Source organism: Lepidochelys kempii, chromosome 6, assembly GCF_965140265.1.
Source record: "Lepidochelys kempii isolate rLepKem1 chromosome 6, rLepKem1.hap2, whole genome shotgun sequence".
Classification (NCBI taxonomy): domain Eukaryota; kingdom Metazoa; phylum Chordata; order Testudines; family Cheloniidae; genus Lepidochelys; species Lepidochelys kempii.
The window spans coordinates 33,622,243-33,645,820 of NC_133261.1; the positions used below are offsets into that span (position 1 = coordinate 33,622,243).

The window sequence follows — 23,578 nt, forward strand, 5'->3', positions numbered from 1 at the left end:
TTGTAATCTGCCCCAGATCCTTTTTCACAGTATTGCTTCATCGTCAGTTATTCCCCATTTGTAGTTGTGCATTTGATTTTTCCTTCCTAAGTGACGTACTTTGCACTTGTGTTTATTGAATTTTGTCTTGTTGGTTTCAGACCAATTCTCCCATTTTTTGAGGCAGGTTTGAATTCTAATGCTGTCCTCCAAAGTGCTTTCAACCCCTCCACCCCTGTCCACCCCCGGCCCCAAACTTAGAACCCCTCCCTGCCTATTTTATAAGGCTATTCTCCACTCCGTTATCCAAATTATTAATGAAAATATTGAATAGTACTGGACCCAGGACTGGCCCTGCAGGACCACATAGACTTGCCCTCCCAATTTGACAGCAAATCATGAATAACTACTTTTTGAGAATCATCTTCCAACCATTTTATAATAATTTAATCTTGAATGTATTTCCATAGTTTGCTTGTGGGAATATCACGTGGGACTGTATCAAAAGCCTTGCTTAGATCAAAATATATCCTGTTTACTGCTATCCAACAGGCCAGTAACCCTGTCAAAAGAGTGGAATTAATTTGCATGTGATATGCACATCAAATTGGGCAACTCATTAGGGTCATTACATAGAAAAAATCTGTACAATCCCAGTCTGTAATACAGCAAATTACAATTGTACCCAACTAAAATGAATGCTCACATACTTTTCAGGCAGATCTTTTTCCCCAGTTTTTTTCTTTTCCCCCTACTCCCTCTAAATTTCTTCTGTCTGGTAATAAGAGTCTAAACACTGGGGCTGGGAACTCCCCTAGGCAAATGGTAGATCTTTAGCCCTCTTCTGTTAGCACAGGCAGTGGCTGAGCTGGCCCAAGAGCAACTTCAAAGCGATTGGTTTCTGTATTTGGCTGTTGTGCCAGCTGCACCCTTCTCCGTGGGCACTGCTTTTCAGCAAGTACATGGATCTTTTGGCAAGGTTTGATCCAAGGTCATATTTTTTTGTGTAAGCTTTGATGTACTAGGGCAGCCATCATAAAAAGATCTTTGAGAGGAGGCTGTGTGGTGTGCTTCCTGGAATATTGAGGCCGTAGAGCCCTCCGTACTTGTGTCCTTTCCCTTCCTCGCTCCCCTTGACTTCATCATCCAGTTTGTCTGAGAGTTCCTTCCCTGGGTCTTGAGCCTCGAGTAATCCTGGATCTACAAGATATGAGATCTAGCAAAGGCAGTTTGATTCTGGTATGGGAAAGCTTCTAGCAATGAAAAAAGGAAAAATGCATGCACACGCATTCATGCACACTCACTCTCACTGCTCCACACAACCTTTCTTGCAGTAACTTGACCTCTGTGCAGTTCTACCTGACCCAGGCTTCTGTTGGCCAATTAGCATAGTAAACCCCTTCTCCCAAGGAGTTTAAAGTAAACACCTAAAGCCTATCTTGCCTCTCAGACATATAAAACAGGTCCTTACCACTTGTAGTCATTAAAGTTCCAGTGCCACTTTAAGAATATTAAGTTTTTGTGTCTTTTCCAAATTTTTGCTCTAATTACGATCATCCTACCTACATTTCTCTAGCAATTTCAGCTGGATACAATACTCTTCTTCACTTTGTCCTAAACTGTCTCAGTATCATTGTACAGTGTTGAACAGTATCATAGTACACTATAGAATGGCTGCTTTTTTCAAGGGGTGGCTGTATTTCATTGAAGGGCAAAGTAACCTCTAGCGTTGGTCAGTCAGAGAAAAGCTACTGGACTACATGTATCTTTGACTTGTTCTGGTGTGGTAATTCAAATGTACACATTTAGCCTGTAACTAGACTTGAAGCAACCATTCAAGATATGGACTCTTTCCACATGTTTAGCAAAGTACGATGTACACTTATTCTGACTAATTTTTAAATATGTGGTAGAAAGTAAGAGGCCATTCCTATTTAACCCCTGGATGGTGGAAGATGAAACCTTTATGTAAGATTCTCCAATATAAAAGGACTTAAAGCCATCAACAAGTACAGTATGCTACTACAGGATAAATGACAGTGACGCTTTCTTTTTTATAGTCCTAGAAGAAAAATTATTTAAAACATGTCAGAGAAGCTGATGAAAATGATCACACCTTGTTCTTTTTCTTGAAGGTTACAGTTAATACAAACATCATTGATCTAAATGAATACTTACAGCACATACTAAAATCAACCAACATGAAATGCCTTACCCCAGAGAAGGTAAGATACTTGCTGAAAATTCTTCAAGCACTTTTTAAACTGGAGTAAAATTACTGTGCAAGTATAAATAGACATGGATTCCAAAATATAGCATTTTTTTCTCCCTTCTTGAATTCTTCTTGGGCATTGATTGCACTATTTGAATAATGTAGAGTTATTCTAACTTTGCAAGACACGTTGCATAGGATAAATTTCTGAGAACTCTCATCAGATATATTTATATATTTAAAAAATTAACAAACAGACTCACTCCTACACACACTTGTCCCTCTAGAGAGAGGATGAGAAAACAAACATTACACAACAGATGTGTAGTCCAGTTGCTTAATTCACTACTGGAAGGCACTCAGATACTGATGATGTTGAACGTAGTGTAGGAACCTATATAGAATAGTATTTTCCGGTGCCCTTTTTGGAGTTTGTGTTCTTTAGATTATTTACCTGGTCTAGTTTCTAAATTTATAAACCTCCACCAATTTTATAGATGTTTGTTTAGTCTGGAAGATGTTAGTATTCTTTAGTATTTAATACACTTTAGAAATTTATGCTCTAAGAAAGCTAAAAGGAAATTCATGTTAACTGGGTCATTTTCAAATAGTTTCTTGCTTTAGCTGAGCAAGAAGCAGTTAATAAAATGTCAGCTAACGTATCTGCTTCAGAATGGTCAGCACAATTTTTTTTCAATAGGTCAAGACTTCCTTCCTTTCAGTAGGAATTAATCTTTCTTAAAGCCTTTTTGCTATGCATTACCTCAGAGCCTGAAAATGCCAGTTATGTCTTGTTTAAATGACTTGATTAAATCTCTGTCAGTTTTCATTTTAGAAAGATCTATTAATGTTTCCTTCAGAACTGGAGTTTAGGTATCTTACAAAATGCTGTATTTAGAAGGATAGGTTTTAAATATAAAAACCTGCTGAGTTGTGCTTAATATGGATCAAAATGTGTCTGTTAAAGGACAATTAGCCTTTTGTAAAGAGTTAAATTTAAGTGTTCTTTCTCTAGGCACTTTCTGGTTACTGTGGCTTTATGGCTGCCAATCTGTATGCACGTTCCATATTTGGAGAAGATGCACTTGCAAATGTCAGCATTGAAAAGCCAATTCATCTTGGACCAGATGCTCCCGTCACTGGCCACATACGAATTCGTGCAAAGAGTCAGGTAATGATGGTTTCTTTTTAAAGCTTTGTCTCTCTAATTTTTATTTGAGTTCTATACACATTTGCAGAGCTTGCATTGTAGTTTATGGTTAATTTTTAGTATTGTTTAATTAGATTGGCAACTTTCAGGCAAGGTGAAGAAGAAAATCCCTGTCTCAATTTTAAAACTAGGTTCTTCTGAATGAAAAGCTTCCATCTCCACTACCCTTATACAGCATGATTGTTGACTTATTTTTTTTTATTTGGAGGGGAGAGCACTTCAACAGTTAGGTGGAACGGGGTAACTTAAACACAATTAACGTGCCTCATACAGCAGTGCATTATAATAGTCCAAGATTTTGCTGTATTTACACATCCCATTTGCAGTCCTATGTTCTTTTGTTATTAAAAAACATAATGTACCACCAACATGCCCGACATACTGTTTCTCAAAGTGTTGAAACAACCATTTTAATTTTCACTCAAGTTGGAATAAAGGATCCTATTTAAAAAAAAAAAAAAGGATAAGAATGTTAGGAACCATTAAGAAAGGGATCTATAATAAGACAGGCAGTATCATAATGCCACTATATAAATTCATAGTATGGCATGGCATGCTGTCCTGGCCACCCCATCTCAAAAAAGATATTAGAATTGGAAAAGGTATACAGAAGGGCAACAAAAACCATTAGGGATATGGGACAGCTTCCATCTGAGGAGAGATTAAAAAGGCTGAGACTGTTGATCTTAGAAAAGAGACAGCCAAGGAAGGATATGATAGAGGTCTATGAAATCATGAATGGTGGGAGAAAGGGACTAGGAAGGGCTATTTATCCCTTCACATAATACATGAATCAAGCGTCAGCCAATGAAATTAGTAAGCAGCGGGCTTAAAACTAACATAAGGTAGTACTTCTTCACACAATGCACTGTCAACCTGTGGAACTGGTTACCAGGGGGTGTTGTGAAGGCAAAAAGTTATGAATTAGATCATTTCCTGGAGGACAGGTCCACCAGTGATTATTATCTAAGATGGTCAAGGACGCAACCTCATGTTCTGGGTGTCTCTAAACCTCTGATTGCCAGAAGCTGGGACTCGATAACAGTTGCATTACTCAATAATTGCCCTTGTCTATTCATTTCACCAGAAGCATCTGGCACTGTCTGGTGTCAGAAGACAGGATAAATGGCTAGATGGACCTTGGGTCTGACCCAGTGTGGCCATTCTTGTGGTAGTCTATGTATTTGCTGTGTATATAAAAGAAGCCTACTTAAATATGGTGTTCTTTGAAATGTGTTGCTCATGTCTATTCCACATCCCACCCTCCTTCCCCTCTGTCGGAGTTGTCCAGCAAGAAGGAACTGAGGGTGGGGGGAGTGCACAGCGCCCCTTATACCATGCCATTGAGGCGCCACTCCACGGGTCGCTAGGGGCGCTCCCCTACGGGTACTGCTAGGAGAAAAAATTCTGGCACCGGTGCACGTGGCGAGTATGCGCATCTGTCATGGAATAGAGATGAGCAACACATCTCGAAGAACACCAGTTACGGAAAAGGAAACTGTCTTTTCTCACTTCCCGAAAAAAGAGATTTTGTGGGAATTTTTTGGTCCTTATAAAACTTAACCTTGAATAAAGAAGAAACTCATGTATAACTAGAAGTATATTATACAGCTTATCATAAGTGTTCCTTTAGGACTTTCAGATTCAAAAGAACCATTTACTTGATGCTATTGGAAGAATTTTGAAATGGTTTTAATAGAAGTGGATAGTATGTTTACAATGGAACCGTTAATGTCAATGGAACTCCAACATAAGACACTATGTTCAGTTAAGTCTGTGACTTGGTCTAACCGAGGGAGTAATTCACTATTGATTGAGTAGCAGTTGGAACTTTGAATTTCCTTATTTTTGTTAGTTTTACTGAGACTCTAAAACACACACACACACATATTATTCTGTTTATGGGCTCATATTTTTTATGGAGGTGGAAAAGATTTTTGGGGGCTCAGCATGTTGAGAGATGGTGTCTGCATTTATAATTTATTAATTTTGTATGTATTATGCTAGTGTTGAGCTTTTCCAACGCCCTAATTTCAATTACTGCCATTTGGACTGACCTTTGTAACTGCTGGACTGACCGCATTTTAAAATGGTGCAACATCAAGGGTTAAAATTCTTGACTCTTGCTCTTTTGGAGTGGTGGTACAGCTTTCTAATATCAAAAAATATAGTCTATTTTTGGTTCATTATTTCAGCAAGATATTATACGCAAATCTAGCTTATTCATGCTTTTTGGAAACTATGTACTGAACTGTAGCTACAAATAAATAAAATGTTGTCGTTGAATTAGAAATATTCTCTTTTCCATGGAATTAGTTTCATGAATTTTATATATGGAACTGTAGTAATACTGGTAACGGAGAGGTGGTGTTGTGGTTTTTTTGGGTGGGGGCGTTGAGATAACAGTAATTTTATGAAATAGCCAAGGTGTGAACATCTTTCCTTTTTTTATTTCCTTACAGGGAATGGCCCTAAGTCTTGGAGATAAAATTAATCTGTCTCAGAAGAAAACAAGCTTATAAACTTTACAGTTAATCTTTTCAGAGCTTTTACAGTTAAATTTTAGGTATGTGGCTTGTTGGATTCAGAACATCTTGTATTCTTCCATGTTTTGTAATTGTAGAAGCAGAGCTTTTGTGCTGAATGCTTTCCAGTGGATAATTTATAGATTCTTCTGAGCAATATCGAGTAAAACTTTAAAACATCAATTTATTTTTTTCTCTTTTTCTTAGAAGTCATGTATACTTTGTCTCTAATGTATGCTGACTATTTCACAGTACAATAAACAAATCTAAGACAGGGTGGTTTTGTTCTAATTTACAGATAAACTCAGTATTATTTGATTACTACTTTTTATATTTCAAGAAAGTAAAGTTACATTGCTTGCGATGTTTATTGTGAATGAATAGCCCTGAAGTTTGTAAATATGCACCTATGTGACTCTTAAACTAATACTGTGATGTCTCTAAAGGAACTTAAACTTCAGAGTTAAATCAGAGACTATCTTTTATGCAATTGGTTTTGGTAATTTAATCACCTGGTACTGGCAAAACTTCAATACTAAAAGCTAATGCATATTTCACTAATATTTGCTATTGTCAAATCCCAGCTCTTGCCAGCAATGGGTGAAATTTAAACTAAGTCATGTTCTTTAAGCTGATTCTGTTTGAGAGAAATTAGAATAATGAATTAGGAAAATCTTGGTGTTTCTTTTGATCTGTTATGAGTCTTTTTTAGTAGCATATTTTGCTCATCTCAGAATACCAAAAAGGGGCAGTGGTGTGTTAGAACTAAGCTGTAGAAACGTAAGCAGTGTTTTAACTGGATGCAGTGCACATAGCCACCTTCATAAGATCAGCAAGGAAGGATTCAGATTGTGTGTGATCATGAGTTGAACAATAAATTGCACTGCGTTTGTGTGGGTACACAAATTATGGAAGAGGTTTAGGGGGGAAATTCAAATGATGGTATAAGCATATCCTTATGCTGATGTTTGCATACAATAATATTATAGATGGCAGAGCTATATTAAAGTAACTTAAGACCCTAAGTACACCCCTGTCATGGCCTTGCTCCCTGCTTGGGCAGCAGTGGTATTGGCTAGTCACAGGAGCAGTCTGCTGAGTGGGTGAGGAGCCCACCGCTCCTCTTTGAGAAACCTGAGCCTCCCTCCTTCCCAAACTTTCGTTCAATCTTCAGCTCCCACTCACCCAGAGGGAGAACTCTGCATGAACTGCAGTGGCTGTGAGAATCCGTCATCCACCCACCACCCCTCCTGTACCCCAGTTCCTCTCCTGGGGTGGAACAGACCTTCTGCTCCAGTGGGCTTCAAAGTCAGCACCCCGGTAAGATGGTTAGAACAGCTTGCATCTATCAGCTGTTGTTTTAGGCTGTTTGCAAAATGCATTGATTACACTTGTCAAGTTATCAAATTGCTTCTTCAAAAAAAAAACCAAAAAACCAACCAACTGTGAGAACTAAAAACATCATTTTGCTTTTAAACAAAACCTTACATTCCTATGTCTCTCATGACATGACACAAGAGAGGGAGTGGAAGGCATGTGCCTAAGCATCAGTCCAGCCCTAATGATAGATTTCCTGTGAATTCGGTTTTCATTTCTTTATCCTCCTGCACCCTCAGGTGCATAGGGTGTCTACCTGTTTCTGCCACTTATTTTGGTCTTGTGCTGTTCTGTTCAGGTTTCAGAGCATCATGTTGATGGATTTAGCTTCTTTATTGCTCTAAATAATGTTTCTCTAGGTTGGGGTGGGGAACCTACAGCCTGCAGGATGGATCTGGCCCAATGCCTAATTTCATCTGGCCCGCAGCAAGTCTCCGTGCCATAGGCCAGAAGCCCTGAGCCTCAGTGCCCTCCGCAGGGCTGCAGTGCAAATACCGGCTCGCCCACCTGTGGGGGGAAGCTAGGGTTGCCAGGCCTTTGAAAGTCGAGTTGGCTCTGCGCAGCTCTGGGAAGCGGTTGGCATGTCCCTGCGGCCCCTAGACGAAGGTGTAATCAGGGAAGCTCTGTGAGCTACCCCCACCCTGAGCGCTGCCTCCATAGCTCCCATTGCTGTTAACCCTGGCCAATGGGAGCTGCAGGGGAAGTGTCTATAGATGTGGGCAGTGTACACTGCGCAGAGCCATCTGACTGCGCCTCCGCCTAGGGGCCAGACATGCCTGCTGCTTCTGCGAGCAGCGTGGAGCCAGGGCAGGCAGGGAGCCTGCCTTAGTCCCACTGCACTGCTGACTGGGAGCTGCCTGAGGTAAGCGCCACCTGGCTGGAGCCCACACCCCGAACTCCCTGCCCCAGTTCAGAACCCCATCCCGCACCCTAACTCCCTCCCAGAGCCTGCACCCAGCCCGCACCCCAAGCCCCTGCCCTGAGGCACTTGGAGCCTGCAGCCCACATCCCCTCACACACCTCAACCCCCTACCCCAGTCCTGAGACCCCTCCCACACCCTAACTTCCTCCCAGACCCCGCCCCACAGCCCTGAGCCCGCCCCACACTCCAAACTTGGCCCCAGCCTGAAGCCCCCTCCTTCACCCCAAACCCCTCATCCCCAGCCCCACCCCAGCCTGGAGCCCTCTCCCGCACCCTGAGCCCCTCATTTCTGGCCCCACCTCAGAGCCTAGGGGAAGCCCTGAGCTTCCACACCTTTCCCCCCCCCGCCCCCCACCACATGGGGCTGGAGCTGTGAGCGCTGGCTCACCATGCTGTGGCGGGAAGCCCTGAGCCTTTGCATCCTCTCCCTCCCCCCATGGGGCTGTGTGTGACCTGCAACTGATTTTTTCTTTGGGTCAGTGGTCCCGGATAGAAAAAAAGGTTCCTGATCCCTGCTCTAGGTCGCCCTCCTTCTTTTGGAGGGGTGTCCATGTTATCACTTGTCTTAAATATGTCAGTCTTCATCTTGTCATGTCTGATGCTTTAAGTTAGTGCGCTTTGCTTAGAATTTCTGATGTAATAAATGCTTTCCAGTGGACTCTGGAAAATCTTGTGCAGGCTACACAAGTGAAAATCCACAGTAACTCCATTGACTGTAGTGGAGTTACGCTGGATTTACACTGATGTAATGGATTAGAATATGACCCATTGTCTTTTATAGTGCATATTCAGAAAAATATTCTACTTTTCTCCCACATTAATGAAAACAATAGTTTCAGGGCAATAAATTGATTACTAGAAAAACATTTACAGTCGTATCTTGTGAGCAAAGAAAAGCCTGGAATCCAGTTAAACGTGTTCACCTCTCCTGAGGGGATAGGATTAGTATAGCATGCTTGAGGAGACTGCGTCCTATGTATGCTGCAGACCCCAAACCTATGGGGGCCTCCTGAACTGTGACTACTAGCACCTTATTGCCCAAACCCTGTTTCGGGTGTAAGCTGTAACCCTGAAGCTATAGAAACAGCCATAGAACACCCTGGTGGAAGATGCTTATCTGTGCAGAGCTCCTCAGAGCCATTTGTGAATGTGCCGCAAGGCGTATAGGATTTAACCTGCCATGAAGTACATTTTGCTGTAAGCTTTTCATTTGTGTAAGAGCATGAAAATAAACGTTCAGCACAAGTTGGTGTGCCTTCGGGTTTTTCCTTTCTTGCAAGTATCACAACTTCCATTGTTCCCCAAAATAAACAGAACATGAAATAGACAGTGGTGCCAAAGTTTGTCTTCCAAAAACACACTGCCATGGACCATGTACATAAGAGTTGTGTTCTTGAGGAACCTTAGTTCAATAGTGTAACTTTGTTCTGGTTTAACAGATCCCTTGGTACGAGCTTGATTAATTTAGAGGGAGTAGTTGGTGGTAGAAGTGGAATCTGAGTCCTATGTGGAGGTGTCCTTGGTGCTCTTCTGAGCTGCGTGGATATTCGACAGATGTGCATTGATGTGTATTCTACCTCCAGCTACTAGAACCCGTTGTGGTTTGCTACAGGGTTTTTTTTCAGTAACTAGTGTACAGGCCATGTTTGGTTCATGATACGTCTCTCTAGTATAGTTTCATATACCCTGAAAAGTGGATACTGATTTCTTGCAGATATATTCTTCTCACTGTCGCACATTTGGTCCATTCTGCATGTGAAGATGTAATTTCTGTTTCTTGAGTCTGAGACTACAATCATAGAGATTTGGCTAAAGTAGGGGTTCTCCAGCTTTTTTGTGAGGTGGATCACATCTCGAGAGAGAGTCTTGTGGACCATCTCTCCTCATGTTAACAATTATGTGGATCACCTCCCCTGTGACTGCTAATCAAATACCATTCCTGTGACAACTACAGCGATTGCTTGTATGGAGAAGGAGAAATAAAATGTGCTTTGCTTTGTTTTTAATGTGAGTTAGCAGCTGGAAATGAGGAGAGCTAGGAGCATGTGACCAGCAAAGATTCTATAGACCACAGTTTGAAAACTGAAAAGGAGGACTTGTGGCACCTTAGAGACTAATACATTTATTTGAGCATAAGCTTTTGTGAGCTTTTCGTGTGCAAAGCCCCCTGGCTGCCCCTACACATAGCAGCATGTCCCCTGTCCGGCTCCTGCTTCTGGGAGCCACGGCACATGCAGAGAGGGGCAAGCCCCCAATCCTGCTCCTCGGCAGGAACTCGAGGGTCAGATTAAAATGTCTGAAGGGCTGGATGCATCCCCGGGGCCGTAGTTTTGCCCACTCCTGTTCTAAGGGGTGCAAGAGACTATGAATCTGATTAACTAGTATGGAAATATAAGATGGGCTTTAATGGGCACGCAAACCTTGTCATAGGTTGCCAGATCTCAATTAGGTGTGTCCTACAAGAGCCTTTGTTGCTTGTCAATAGAGAAATTACTAAATCAAGAAGACCACTATGCTTTAGGATCCAGTCACCCAACATACAACTTTTTAAATTGAAGTAAAATTTTAGCAAAGCAGGTATTGGAACGTGGATACTCAGCATTGTTTAAAACTCTAGTATTGGAGCTGTGACAAAGCTCTGTCCTTGTCTTTGTGGGTCCCGCGTTTCCTGGCAGATTTTGCTTGCCTCGGAGGCTCACTGTGACTCTCCATGTAACCCATCTCTCTCTAGAGACAAGGGTCACAGTCTACTGAGCCATTTTCATCATAAGTCAGCGAAGGAGGTAAGGAGAAGCTATCCTCCCTTGCACCATCTCTGTTGTCTCCCAGTCTCAGTGATTAATCCGGGGCGGGGAGGGAGGGCAGGTGGCAAAGGCGGGAGCCCGGGCCCGCCCTCTACTCCAGGCTCCAGCCCAGGGACCCTAATAGTATCAGCTATGGTAGCTGACCTTTTAGAAACATGACACATACAATTCCCCGGGCTACTTCCCCACAGCAGCCCCCACTTCCTCAAGCTCCACTTCACCCTTACCTCAGGGCCTCCTTCCTTGTGCCTGATATGGTGTGTACTACTCAGCCTCTCCAACAGCACAACTTCCTTCCACAGCTCCTGGCATGCACACCCACCTGACTAACTGGGAGGCTTTTAACTAGTTTCAGCCAGCCCCTGATTGGCTTCAGGTGTCCCAATCAACCTAGCATTCTCCCTGCCTTCTGGAAAGTTCTTAATTGGCTCCAGGTGTCTTAATTGACCTGGAGCAGCTGCCATTTCACTTATCCTGGTACCAGGGATTTGTTTAGCCTGGAGCTAATATATCTGTCTCCCACTACTTTTCTATAGCCATCTGGTCTTGCCCCGTCACAGAGCATAGCAGCGTGTTCTGGTGGTCATGAAACAGTGTACACTATATAACTCCCACACAGTAAATACTTACAGAAGGTAAATGCCTTCTAGAGCCTTGGCTTGTGAAACTCAGGAAAGAACCTGGAGCAGCTATAAGCCAGTGGCATATTTTAGAAACAATATCTGACAAGAGATGATGATTCTGTTTTGCTACACAGATGTATGGAAAAAAGCAAGAATGTGTGTATACATATGACAAAAAGTCTAAATACAACCCCCAAATTTATAAAGTTAACATATCATTACACAAGAGGGTGCTGTCTTACAACTGGTCTGAAATTTGGTGATTTAGTACTTTAAAGCATTAATGAGGAGGAGAGAAATCAAGGAAATACCCTTAAAATCTAGGATGTTTGTGGGTTTTTGTTTTGTTTTTTGACATGAAACAGAGAGAGAATGAATCTGCCCTATAGTTTAGAACTTTTTCACTGTTTTTGGTATATTTGCAGGTAGCCTGGCTGCGTAATCAGTGCATGATGGTGCTGGCAGCTCAGCTTAATATAATGCATCTGTTTCAGAGCTGACTATTTCCTCTAGAGATTGTGTTTTTCAGAAGCACAGTGAGATAGTTTGATTGTGTACATATGGCATAGGGAGTATCTTATATATGAAGGGTATGAGAATGATTTCATTGGGGAGGGATGTAGATTAAATTTAAGTAGTCCTAACCATCATTTTGCACATAAATTTTAGCACTGGTCTGGGCAGTTTTTTGTTTGTTTGATTAAAGCTGCAAATATATAACTTATCTCACTGGACTGGACCTTTTTCCCAGTCCCCTGAGATTTCCCTTTTATGACCATTTTGCATAGCATATTTTAGCCTCTCTCAGATTCTAGTGTATTGTTTGCAACTTGAATGTATTACCTAGAATGATCCAGAGTAGAGCTGTGCAGGAAATGGTTTTTTTTCCCCATCATGAGAAAAATTGAGATTTCAGATGTTTTTCTTATTTTGCATTAGAGTGAAACAAAGACCTTTCAAAATGTAGAAAGAGAGAATGCATGCAGACACCCCGTCCTCAGAACAGCCAAGAGCCTGGTGCTTTGGGCACTCACTTGGGATGTGGGTGACCTTTGCTCAAATTGCTTTGAATCCTACATCCCTGATGTGTGCCCTAACTACCAGGCTATACGCTAATCTGCGTTGGGGAAGGGGGTTCTCTCTCTGTCTGACCAGAAATTCTGTCCTGGACCTAAGAAACCTTCCCAACAAAGGTTTCAGAGAAACTAATAAATTTTGATTTTAATAAACTGGTATTTTCTGATTAAAATAGTTTTGTCAAAAATTTCCTGACCATCTCCGGTCCAGAACCACCAAGTATACAGAGTTAGTAATAGGATGGCTTCTTGATTTTGTTAAAGATAAGTAATATTTTTAATGTACCCCTAGTTATTCCAAGATTGGGTGTGGGATCCCAGTTGTGTGAGCCAGGGATCCTGATCCCAAGTGCGCACACAGAGCTTTTGCATATATAAACTGTATCTCTAAACTGTGTTTATTAATTTCTTGGAAATAACCCAGAGGTCTTAAACTTGAGGCATTTTTATGAAAGCATTAACTAACCAAGGAACAGCTGAACAAATACATTTACTTTTTTGATGGATTGTGATATTAACACTATTTGATTAAAAAACTTTTTCCTCTCTCTTTCAATTGAGGTTCTGTATGGTAGAATTGTGTTGGGGTTTTTTCTGGGTTTCTAATTCTTGTTCATGCTTACTGACAGGATTCTTGGAAATGCATTCTCATTTTTGTGAAAGATTTACATTTAGAAATGTTTGAAAATCAAATCTTCATATATGAGATTTATTAGAATCTCAAAAATAGTGTTTTCCCCTTTTATTCTGATCTCCCATGGTTCCAAATAGCTTCCTGTCATTCATCTTAGCAATTATTGGTGTATTAAAAGACAGGATCTGCATACACTGGATTGTCCTTAAGCTGCCCATTTATTTCTTGAGAATACATAATGATATCACCAAGAATGACCTTAAGCAGATCACTGTAGACTGAGTGGCCCTGGGAAGAAGGATAAAGAATTCGGGGATAAAGTGGTGTTTTTGTCCATCCTCCCTGGTGAAGGAAAAGGCCCGGGCAGGGACCATTGAATCGTGGAAGTAAATGTGTGGCTACGCAGGTGGTGTTTGTGAGTGGGCTTTAGCTTCTTCAACAATGACCTGATGTTCCAGGAAAGAGGGTTACTGTGCTGGGATGGGCTCCATCTACCAAATATTAGGAAGAGAATCTTTGGATGCTGTCTGGCTAACACAATAAGGAGAGCTTTAAACTTAGTCTTTGGGGGGATGATGACAAAAATCCAGCCAATGCGCATCTAGGCTCAAGTAATGAAGACAAGGAGAAGGAGCTAAATTCTGGAGAAGGGACTGGAAACTGCATTAAAGAGGCAAGAAGAAAAACAACAGGATAGTCTGCAAAATATCTTCAATGTCTGTATACCAATGCAAGGAGTATAGGGAACAAGCAGGATGAACTAGAAATCATGGTATATGAAGAAATTTATGACTTAATTGGCATTACAGAGACTTGGTGGGACAACTCCCACGTTCGGAGTACTAGCATTGAGGGATATAGCTTGTTCCGGAAGGATAGGTATGGGAAAAAAGGAGGAGGCATGGCACTGTCATTGTATGTCAAGAATATATACCCCTGGCTCCGAGGTCCAAGAGGAAGTGAACAGCAGCCCTACTGAGTATCTGGGTTAGGATAAAAAGGAAAAAGCATAGTAGTAATGTTATGGTGGGGATCTATTACAGACCACTAAATCAAAAAGAGGAAATGGATGAGACATTCTTCAAGCAGGTAACAAGATTAGCTAACACACAGGGGACTGGATTGGATGACTCTCGAGGTCCCTTCCAGTTCTATGATTCTATGAGTTAGTATTAATGGGAGATTTTAATTTCCCTGATATCTGTTGGAAGACTATTACAGCAAAGTAGTCGGGAACTTGGGAGGAAGTGATCATGATCAATAGAATTCAAGATCCTAAGGAAATGAGGACATGAGAACAGCAAAACAAGGACACTGGACTTCATAAAGGAAGATTTCAACCAATGCATAGAAATGGTAGGCAAGGTCCCATGGAAAGACCAATTAGGAAGAAAAGAAGATGAAGGGGGCTGGCAGTTCCTAAAAGGTATAATACTAGAGGCTCAATATCAAATTATTCCAACGCAGAGGAAAGAGAAGAAGAGGCCCAGGAGACCAAGGAGCTTTTTAGCTATCTAAAAACCAAATGGGATAGATACATGCAGGAAATGGAAGGAGGGGCATGTCACCAAGGAAGTGTCCATGGGAATAGCGCAAGCATGTAGGGATAAAAATCAGGCAAGCCACAGCAAGGAATGAGTTACAGTGAGCAAGAAATGTTAGAGACAACAAGAAAGGGTTCTACAAATATGTCAGACAAAAAAGAAAGATCAGGGATGTGTGTCTGCTGCTCAATGGAGAAGATGAGCTGGCAACGGAAGATAAGAGACGGAGCTGCTCAATGCCTACTTTGCTTCAGTCTTCACACAAAAAATAATGTGGCCAGTCGTCTGGCCACAGTTATCATAGACTATAAAGAGGAAGGGATGCAGATCAGGATAAGTAAAGAACACGTCCTAGATCTTCTGACTCATTTGAATGAATTCAAGTCAGCAGAGCCTGATGCTCTTCACCCCAGGATGCAGAAGAAATCTTTGCGCCACTGGCAATAATATTTGAAAACTCATGGATGACAAGATAACCCTTTTCCAGTCTTCCGGGACCTAACATAGTGCCCAACTTTAAAAAGGGGAGAAAGGAGGAGCTGGGGAGTTTTAGACCAGTCAGGCTAACTTCAGTACCTGCAAAGCTACTAGAGCAGGGGTTCTCAACCCATTTACCATTGTGAGCCACATATGCAACTCTGTATTTGTTAGGTGAGCCACATCCACACAATATGTATAATAACTGTATGGCGCTGAGGATGTCACATGGGCTGCAGCTGTGTGCTGATTGGGCTGCAAACGGCCTGCAGGCCATGGGTTCAGAACTACTGTACTAGAGCAATGTGTAAAACATTCAATTTGCAAATACCTGGAGGATGAAGGAGTGATCTACTTGCATCCAGCATGGATTTACTAAGACCAAATCATGCTAAACCAGCTTGATTTCCTTCTTTAACAAGGTAACTGGTTTGATGGATAGGGGGAATGCAGTGGACATAGTATACCTGGACTTTAGCAAGGCTTTTGACACAGTCTCACATGACATTTTCATAAGTGAGCTGGAGAAATGCAGGCTTGGTGGCTACCATTAAGTGGACAGATAATTGGTTAAACAACTGCAAACAAAGAGGAACTATTAATGGAATGATTTCAGATTGGAAGGAGATCTCAGATAGGGTTCCACAGAGATCTGTTCTGGGTCTGGTGTTGTTTAACAACGTTGTTAATGACCTGGATGTAGGAATAGAGAGCATTTTGATCAGATTTGCAGATGACACAAATCTAGGGGGGTTGCCAACACTTTGGAGGATAAAGCTAAATTTCAAAGGGATCTTGATAAATTGGAAAACTGGACTAGAGACAACAAAGACAAATGTAAGGTGCTACACTTAGGGAAGAAAAATGCAGAAATACAGAATGGGGGATAACTGGCTTGGCAGCAGCACTGCTGAGAAGGATCTGGGAGTTGTGGTGAATCACAACTGCAACATGTCAACAATGCAATACTGTTGCAAAAAAAGAAAATGCAATTTTGGATTGCATTAATGGAGGCATAGCATGCAAGTTATGGCAGGTGATAGTACCACTCTACTCTGCACTGGTTAGGCCTCAGCTGGAGTACTGTGTCCAACTTTGCTCACCAATGTATAGAAGGGAGGTAGAGAAACTGGAAAGGATCCACAGAAGAGTGACAAAGATAATCAAAGGGATGGAATGCAAGTTATATGAGCAAAAGCAGAAGGAACTGGGTATGTTTCGTTTGGAAAAGATAAGATTAAGGGGGGATATGATGGTGGTCTTCAAATACTTGGAAGGCTGCAATGAAAAAGATGGAGAAAAATTGTTCTCTTGCCACAGAGGGCAAGACAAGAGGCAGTGAATTCAAACTACAGTACAGCAGTTTTAGATTAAATCTCAGGAAAAACTTCCTAACTGTAAGAACAGAAGGACAATGGAACAAACTGCCTAGAGAAGTTTTGGAAGCTCCTTCACTGGAGGTTTTCAAAATGAGGCTGGATAGCCATCTGTCTTGGATGGTTTGGACACAACAATCCATCTTGGCAGGAGGTTAGACTAGATGACCCTTGCGGTCCCTTCTAACCCTATGGTTCTGTGATTCTATAAGCGTTTAACCATATGCAGCATCTTTACTCTTTTGATAGGATGCCCTATGGCCTTTGCATTGTCTGAGCTCTGATTTTTTCCTTCCTTTGGTTTGAATATTTTTACGGCAGTGACAAGAATGACCTGATATGTTATTTCATGGAATGTCCCAGCATAACATAGCATGCTGAATAGAAACTCACTTGTCTAGTCTTTATGCTTGTTTTTCAGATGAATTCTGTCATTATTTTCCATAAACATTTGCATACAATGGAGTTACTGATCCAAATTCTTTTGAGTTACAGCCATTGAAATGCACCCTCTGAAAATTGCCCCTGTGCAGAAGGCCCCTGCACCACTTACCGCTAAATCAAGTCATATTTTGAGAGCTTAAATAAGATATTGGTGGTGTATAGGCCTAGAGCTGGACTAAAACTTTTCTACAAAACATTTCTCTGTCAAAACTGAAAGGTTTTGTGGAAAGGTGTCCATTTCAACACCCAATATCAGTAAGGGGCATATTGCCCACGTCAGAATAGCAATAGCTTTATATTGAGACACTCACTGGCAGTGTGGAATACCTAAGTTCAGGTCCCAGCTCTGCCTGATTCAGAACAGGGACTTGAAGGTGGGTCTCCTCCATCCTTGGTCATTGCCCTGCCTGCTGATCTATTGGCTGTTCTGGGTTGGCTCTGGCTCTCTTGTGTTTTGGAATTGGGGTACCACTGAACCCCTGACCCACCAACCTCGCTCCCTCTCACACTGTACTGCTGTGGCAAGCTGCAAAGCCTTCCAGCCTGCACTTTCACCAGCATTCACACAGGGATACGCCCAGGTGCAGTTACACGCAGGCTCTCTAACCACCAGCTTCCCAGCCTGGGAGCCCAAAGCAGTACGGTCCTGCTCTGGTCAAATCTGGCCACTAAACAAGTTTAATACCCAGTCTGCCTCTCCCTCAATGTAAAGAGAACAATGCACACTTGTGGTAACCATGCAGAGATTTCCCCCAAGCACTCCAGTCAAAGCTCACTGGTTTAAATTAAAACATAAAATAAGTTTATTAACTACGAAAGAATAGATTTTAAGTGATAAGTCATAGCAAACTGATCAAAGCAGATAACCTAGTAAATAAACAAAACCACAAACTGAGCGTAACACACTAGATAGGTAGGATGTGAATTAGCAAATTCTCACCCTAAGTGATAAACCAGCTGGCAGATTCTTAAGGCACAAGTTGCCTTGGCTCTGCAGCGTGGGTTTCCCAGGTTTTTATATACAGGCTAGAAATTCCTTTTAGCCTGGGAGCATCACTTCCCGCAGTTCAGTCCTTGCCCCTCAGGTGTTTCCAGGTGTGTAGTTGTAGGGAGAATGCAATACCATCATGATGTCATTTCCCCCTTTTATATCTTCTTTCCACTTGCTGGAAAGGTCTTTTGCTGTGACCTGGGTCGAATAGTTCCCATGATGTAGTGCTATCTCTGAGAGCTTTCCGTTGTACACAGTTCCTGGGGTAATCCCTGTGCTTGTACATTTCCTCAATAAACCATTAACATTGTTTGGCCTTTTTACTGTTGTACCTTAAAGGCTGCTTGTGGGTGTTTTCAACCTCACAACATGTTTCAGTAACATGTACACAGCCAAACTTCATAACTTCCTATACAACGATAGCACATACCATCCAACGAGATCAATGTCCTGCAGATCAAGACTTCTGGAATGATACCTCATAAGGCATTCTTTGTACAAAACATATCCTAATTACATGACAGTGGTGAATATTGGGGTGCCAGGGTGTCATACCTATGATATATAATGGCAACCTAAGGTAATGATGTTAGTGTACACTACATTCTTACATATTTGAATTCTGTAAAGTATGCTATAAAACTGAAATTCAGTTTCTCGTTAGTAAATTCCAGTTATAGTTAAAATGTCCAGGTTGCCTACATAATACAATATTCACTCAGAGCCTAATTCAACTCCTATTTAAATTAATCCAAGTAGTTGTTGGGCCCTTGCATCAGCTTTTCTTTTCAAAGGTGCAAGAAAATAAGCCATTTAAAAAAAAACCCAAAGTCTCTGACCAGGCAATACTCTCATGCTATAGGAATTCTTGAGAGTCAAGTAATGGTATTTTCCATATTGAGCTAGTGCATCTTTAACTACAGATATAACTATTGCAGGATTGGTATGCCTGGTCCATAAATAAGAACAGTTTTGGATTTTTTTTTTCCTACGCCTGTTCTCGCTTGTGGAGGAGTCATACAAGTCCAGCTACAATACTATATCCAGCCTTAATAAATGCAAATGTTACCATAGAAACCTCACTTTGAGAGAGGTAATTATGATGTGTTGGAATGACAAAGAAACCTGTTCTGTCAGCATGCAGACGCTAGTAACAGATGAAGACATTTATCAGTAAGTCACTTAAGCTGGTTATTTATGGAAAATGCAAATGACTTAAGACATTCCACTTTATGAAATTTCTTTGTAATTAAGTGAAAAATCAGGGACCATATTAATTCCAGCAAATACCTCGTGTATTATTGTATCGTACTAAAAAACCAAACTGTCTTTCCGACTAAATACTTGTTTAACCTTATAGTTGTGGAAAGATCAAGTATTCCTTAACAGCTTTCTGGAACCATACAAAATTATATAGCAGGTATAGGCTTTTCAACGTTCATGGTTTGCAGAGAAGAGGCTTGAGCTGCAACATTGTATTTGTACTTGCATTTGCTTACCTCTGGTATGTTACAACTACCACTTCCTGTTGCTGTATGTTTTTTCTTTGTGAAGTTAGCACTGTCGGTGTCTTTGAAAGGGCACAGAGGGTAAATATTATGAAACATATGTAAATCAATGGGACTTAGGCTCCTACATCATTTAGATGCCTTTGAAAATTTTACTCAGAATCCCTACTTGATTTTCAACAGTTAACTCTCTCTGCTCAAATCTCCCACAGGTGTTTAGTCTGGTGCAGCAAGGCAGAACTGGAGATCCAATCAGACACCAAGGGTGAGCCCTAGAAAACAGCTATCTGTAAGTCAGATGGGAGAGGGGTCTTTGGGAGAGTTCTACATCCAGTTGTTGGAAGGATGGCCAAAAAGGTCCAAGTCTGAAATTTACTTTTTGACATACTATAATGTGGCTTTAGTAAATTCTGATCAAAGCAAGAATCTGATTCTTCTTTGACATTCTTGGATGCAAACAGTCAGCAGTACTCCCACTGCTGTTTAAAGGCAGCTGGACCAGCCCCCCCAGTTTGGGAGAATTTAGTGCATTTTAGATTAGTTTTTCAATAAGCAAAGAAAATGAAACTAACCACAGGTGGAAACACTCTTGAGAGTTGCGGGGGGTGGAGGGAGGAGTTGAAGGTTTTAAGGCATGGGCTGGTCTTAGAAGCCACAATGGAAAAAATATTGTTATGCATCAGTGAGCAACACAATATTCAATATGGTGAAAAATATTTTTCTGCCTTCTTTTTCTATTGTTAGTTTTTTTTCATTTACTCTAATAGACATGGCCATATCTATTATTGAATAGAGAGGGTGGCATTCTATTACTGCCTTCCACTGTGAACTAGTTTTCAGTGGTTCTCTCCAGAGTAAACAGAAATCTTTATTTTTAACACTTAACACATGTTTCAGAGTAGCAGCCATGTTAGTCTGTATCCGCAAAAAGAAAAGGAGGACTTGTGGCACCTTAGAGACTAACCAGTTTATTTGAGCATAAGCTTTCATGAGCTATAGCTCACTTCAGCAGGTGCATGGGGCAAAATGCACTCTAGGTGTGCCCCATGTAGCTGATATCTTCCCTTTGAGGAGCACTGATATTTTATAAGCACTGCTAAATGCTTCCTCCAGAGTATGAAAGGGTAGGCTTTTTGAAAAGGCATTTAAAAAACCCAACATGTTACAAGACCTGGATGCCATGAATAGGTATGGGTTACTTTTTTTCAAGTATCGGAAGTCCCTCTAGCCACCACTCTCATGTCTCAAATACAGGAGTTCTCCATTTATTCATAGCAACCCAAGTGTTAGTGCTTAACTGGCGAGTTTTATCTCTATGATATAAAGGATAAAGAACTTGCACTAAATAAGCAAATTGCACATGGGTATTCTGTGCTACCCCCACACCTCCCCTTACCCACAATCCGTTCTGGACCACTGTGAATACCTCTCCCTCTATCCGCTTTGAAAGACATTACGTCATGACTTTCTCCACACCAATACTTCGTGCTATCACTTAGCTGACCTACACAGGGTCTGGATTGGATGTGTGTTAAGGTATGGCCATTTCTTTTGTTAAATGATTAGCTGAACAAATGGATGTTGTTTGTTCCGATGGGTAAGAATAGTTAAATTGTTACATTATTTGCCTGAATTTTGGTTCTGTCAGACAAAACAGTTGAACTGACTCCACGAGCAACTGCCATGTAAGGTGGCAAAAGATCATGAGTGACTCATGGGACTCGCTTATTTACAGTGTAGCTGAAATCACCTGGCAGCTGATCTGCCCTATGACAACCACAGTGAGCTGATTGCCCCAGAAAGGGGGAGGAAATCTGACAATAGTGGGAGAAGTGTTGGAAAATGCAGTTGGTAGGGTGAACCAAGCCCTTCATAGTTGTACGTAGAGAAGAATGACATACAAGACAAGTACTGCTTAATGATCTGCTGAATAGGATCTTTTTATCAAAACAGCCAAGATTTTTGTGAAGGTCACATTCACCCAATAGTTGGAAATTTACTTGCCCATTCTGGCATGTGCTGTGACATATTAATGATTATTTATTATTAAGAATAAGGAAGACCAGATGCCCACTAACTTTCCAACATGCTGCCAGAGTTTCTAGGTAGAAACTGGATAATAGGATTGTAATAGGCAGATGTTGAGAACTGAACTAACATACAGGTAATACAAGCAAAAAGGCACAACAATTGCAGTCCCGATGGCAGGTATTAATCCACCCTAATATTTTTCCATTACTGTAAAGCAGTTTAAACAATTCTTGCCCTACTTACAGTCATGTTTGCAACGTATCAGATTAAAATGGCTTTGTAATATCAGTAGGAAGTGAACTGAAACATGTTCAAGTGTCAGAAGAATTACTCATGTTAATAACAGGTTTCAGAGTAACAGCCGTGTTAGTCTGTATTCGCAAAAAGAAAAGGAGTACTTGTGGCACCTTAGAGACTAACCAATTTATTTGAGCATAAGCTTTTGTGAGCTACAGCTCACTTCATCGGATGCATACTGTGGAAACTGCAGAAGACATTATATACACAGAGACCATGAAACAATACCTCCTCCCACCCCACTCTCCAGCTGGTAATAGCTTATCTAAAGTGATCACTCTCCTTACAATGTGTATGGAAATGGCCCAACTTGATTATCATACACATTGTAAGGAGAGTGATCACTTTAGATAAGCTATTACCAGCTGGAGAGTGGGGTGGGAGGAGGTATTGTTTCATGGTCTCTGTGTATATAATGTCTTCTGCAGTTTCCACAGTATGCATCCGATGAAGTGAGCTGTAGCTCACGAAAGCTTATGCTCAAATAAATTGGTTAGTCTCTAAGGTGCCACAAGTACTCCTTTTCTTCATGTTAATAAACTTTATTCTACCTACAAAAGACAGCAGAAGGACTAGGAGTAAGGTGCTGAATCAGGGCCTATATTTGGAACACAGGATACCACAGTGTCAAAGCCACCACCAAGCCTCTTTGTTTTTTTCCAACCTGCAGTAAATCAATTTCAGAGCCCAATCCTATCCTCCTTACTCAGGCAAAACTCCATTGACTGAACTGGAAGTTTTGCCTAAGTGAGGAATGAAACGATCAAGTGAAAAATAATAGAAATAAGGGAGAAGCAAAGTGAAGGAAAACCAAGTTGATTTTCCCAAGAAAGAATGGAAGAATTGCAACAAGTTATCTGACCCGGACTTAGATCTGTTTGACTAGGCGCTGAAGATCAATTACTTCTGCTAATTTCCTTGGGTTTATGTAGTATATAGGAATTGGGAAGTATCCCTTTAAATAGTTTGAGAGCCCTCTAGTGGTGCTCACCATCTCCTATTACAGAAGCCACCAGATCAGTACACAGTAAGAGTGTATATATACGTAGCTAGGTCTTGTATATTTGTATATAATTACTAAACATAGTTATTTGGAACCCAAATATGTCCATATGGTTTGGTCATAATCTTAATGCCAGATAGAGATCAGAGACAACAGTTTTTAAAAATAATTTTTCTATTAAAATAAATTTTTGATCTTGGAAGGGTAGAAAGGGGACAATAATTGGAGAGAAGTTAAACTAGGGAAGCCAGTACTCTGCTCTCTAGCTTGGGCTATGCTTGTTCGCTGACTGAGTTCTTCACTGACAAGCTGATACAAATATTAAGGAAATGGAAATGGAAATGATTAATCATACACAGCATCACTTTGTGCAGCTGGGCTACATCATCTCACATAAGAGAGCTCTCATGGGTGATGTCAGTGTCAGAATCACTTGTCTTCATTTCACTGTCTTCTCCTGTATTTGTTTTATGTGATTCCATTCTCAGATTAGCTATCACACCTACCTTATGTGTTAGCAGTACACAATTCTGTCATCTGAAAAG

At 41.1% G+C, this 23,578-nt stretch overlaps 1 protein-coding gene across 12 annotated transcripts in view; it reads left to right on the top strand.

Annotated features, from left to right (window-relative positions):
* The window catches only part of COPB1 (COPI coat complex subunit beta 1), a 57,426-nt gene that overhangs the window by 29,611 nt on the left and 4,237 nt on the right, over positions 1 to 23,578 (top strand). For 6 of the 12 annotated variants that reach the window (XM_073347459.1, XM_073347458.1, XM_073347452.1 and 3 more), the window contains 3 exons: positions 2,115 to 2,204; positions 3,207 to 3,362; positions 5,864 to 6,201. In XM_073347459.1, coding sequence (XP_073203560.1) covers positions 2,115 to 2,204; positions 3,207 to 3,362; positions 5,864 to 5,923 — 306 coding nt within the window. In that variant the 3' untranslated portion in view covers positions 5,924 to 6,201. Of the gene's footprint in view, positions 1 to 2,114; positions 2,205 to 3,206; positions 3,363 to 5,863; positions 6,202 to 7,100; positions 8,323 to 19,914; positions 22,108 to 23,578 lie in introns of those variants that run through there. The other 6 variants (XR_012159340.1, XR_012159339.1, XR_012159341.1 and 3 more) reach the window with 6 other exon arrangements.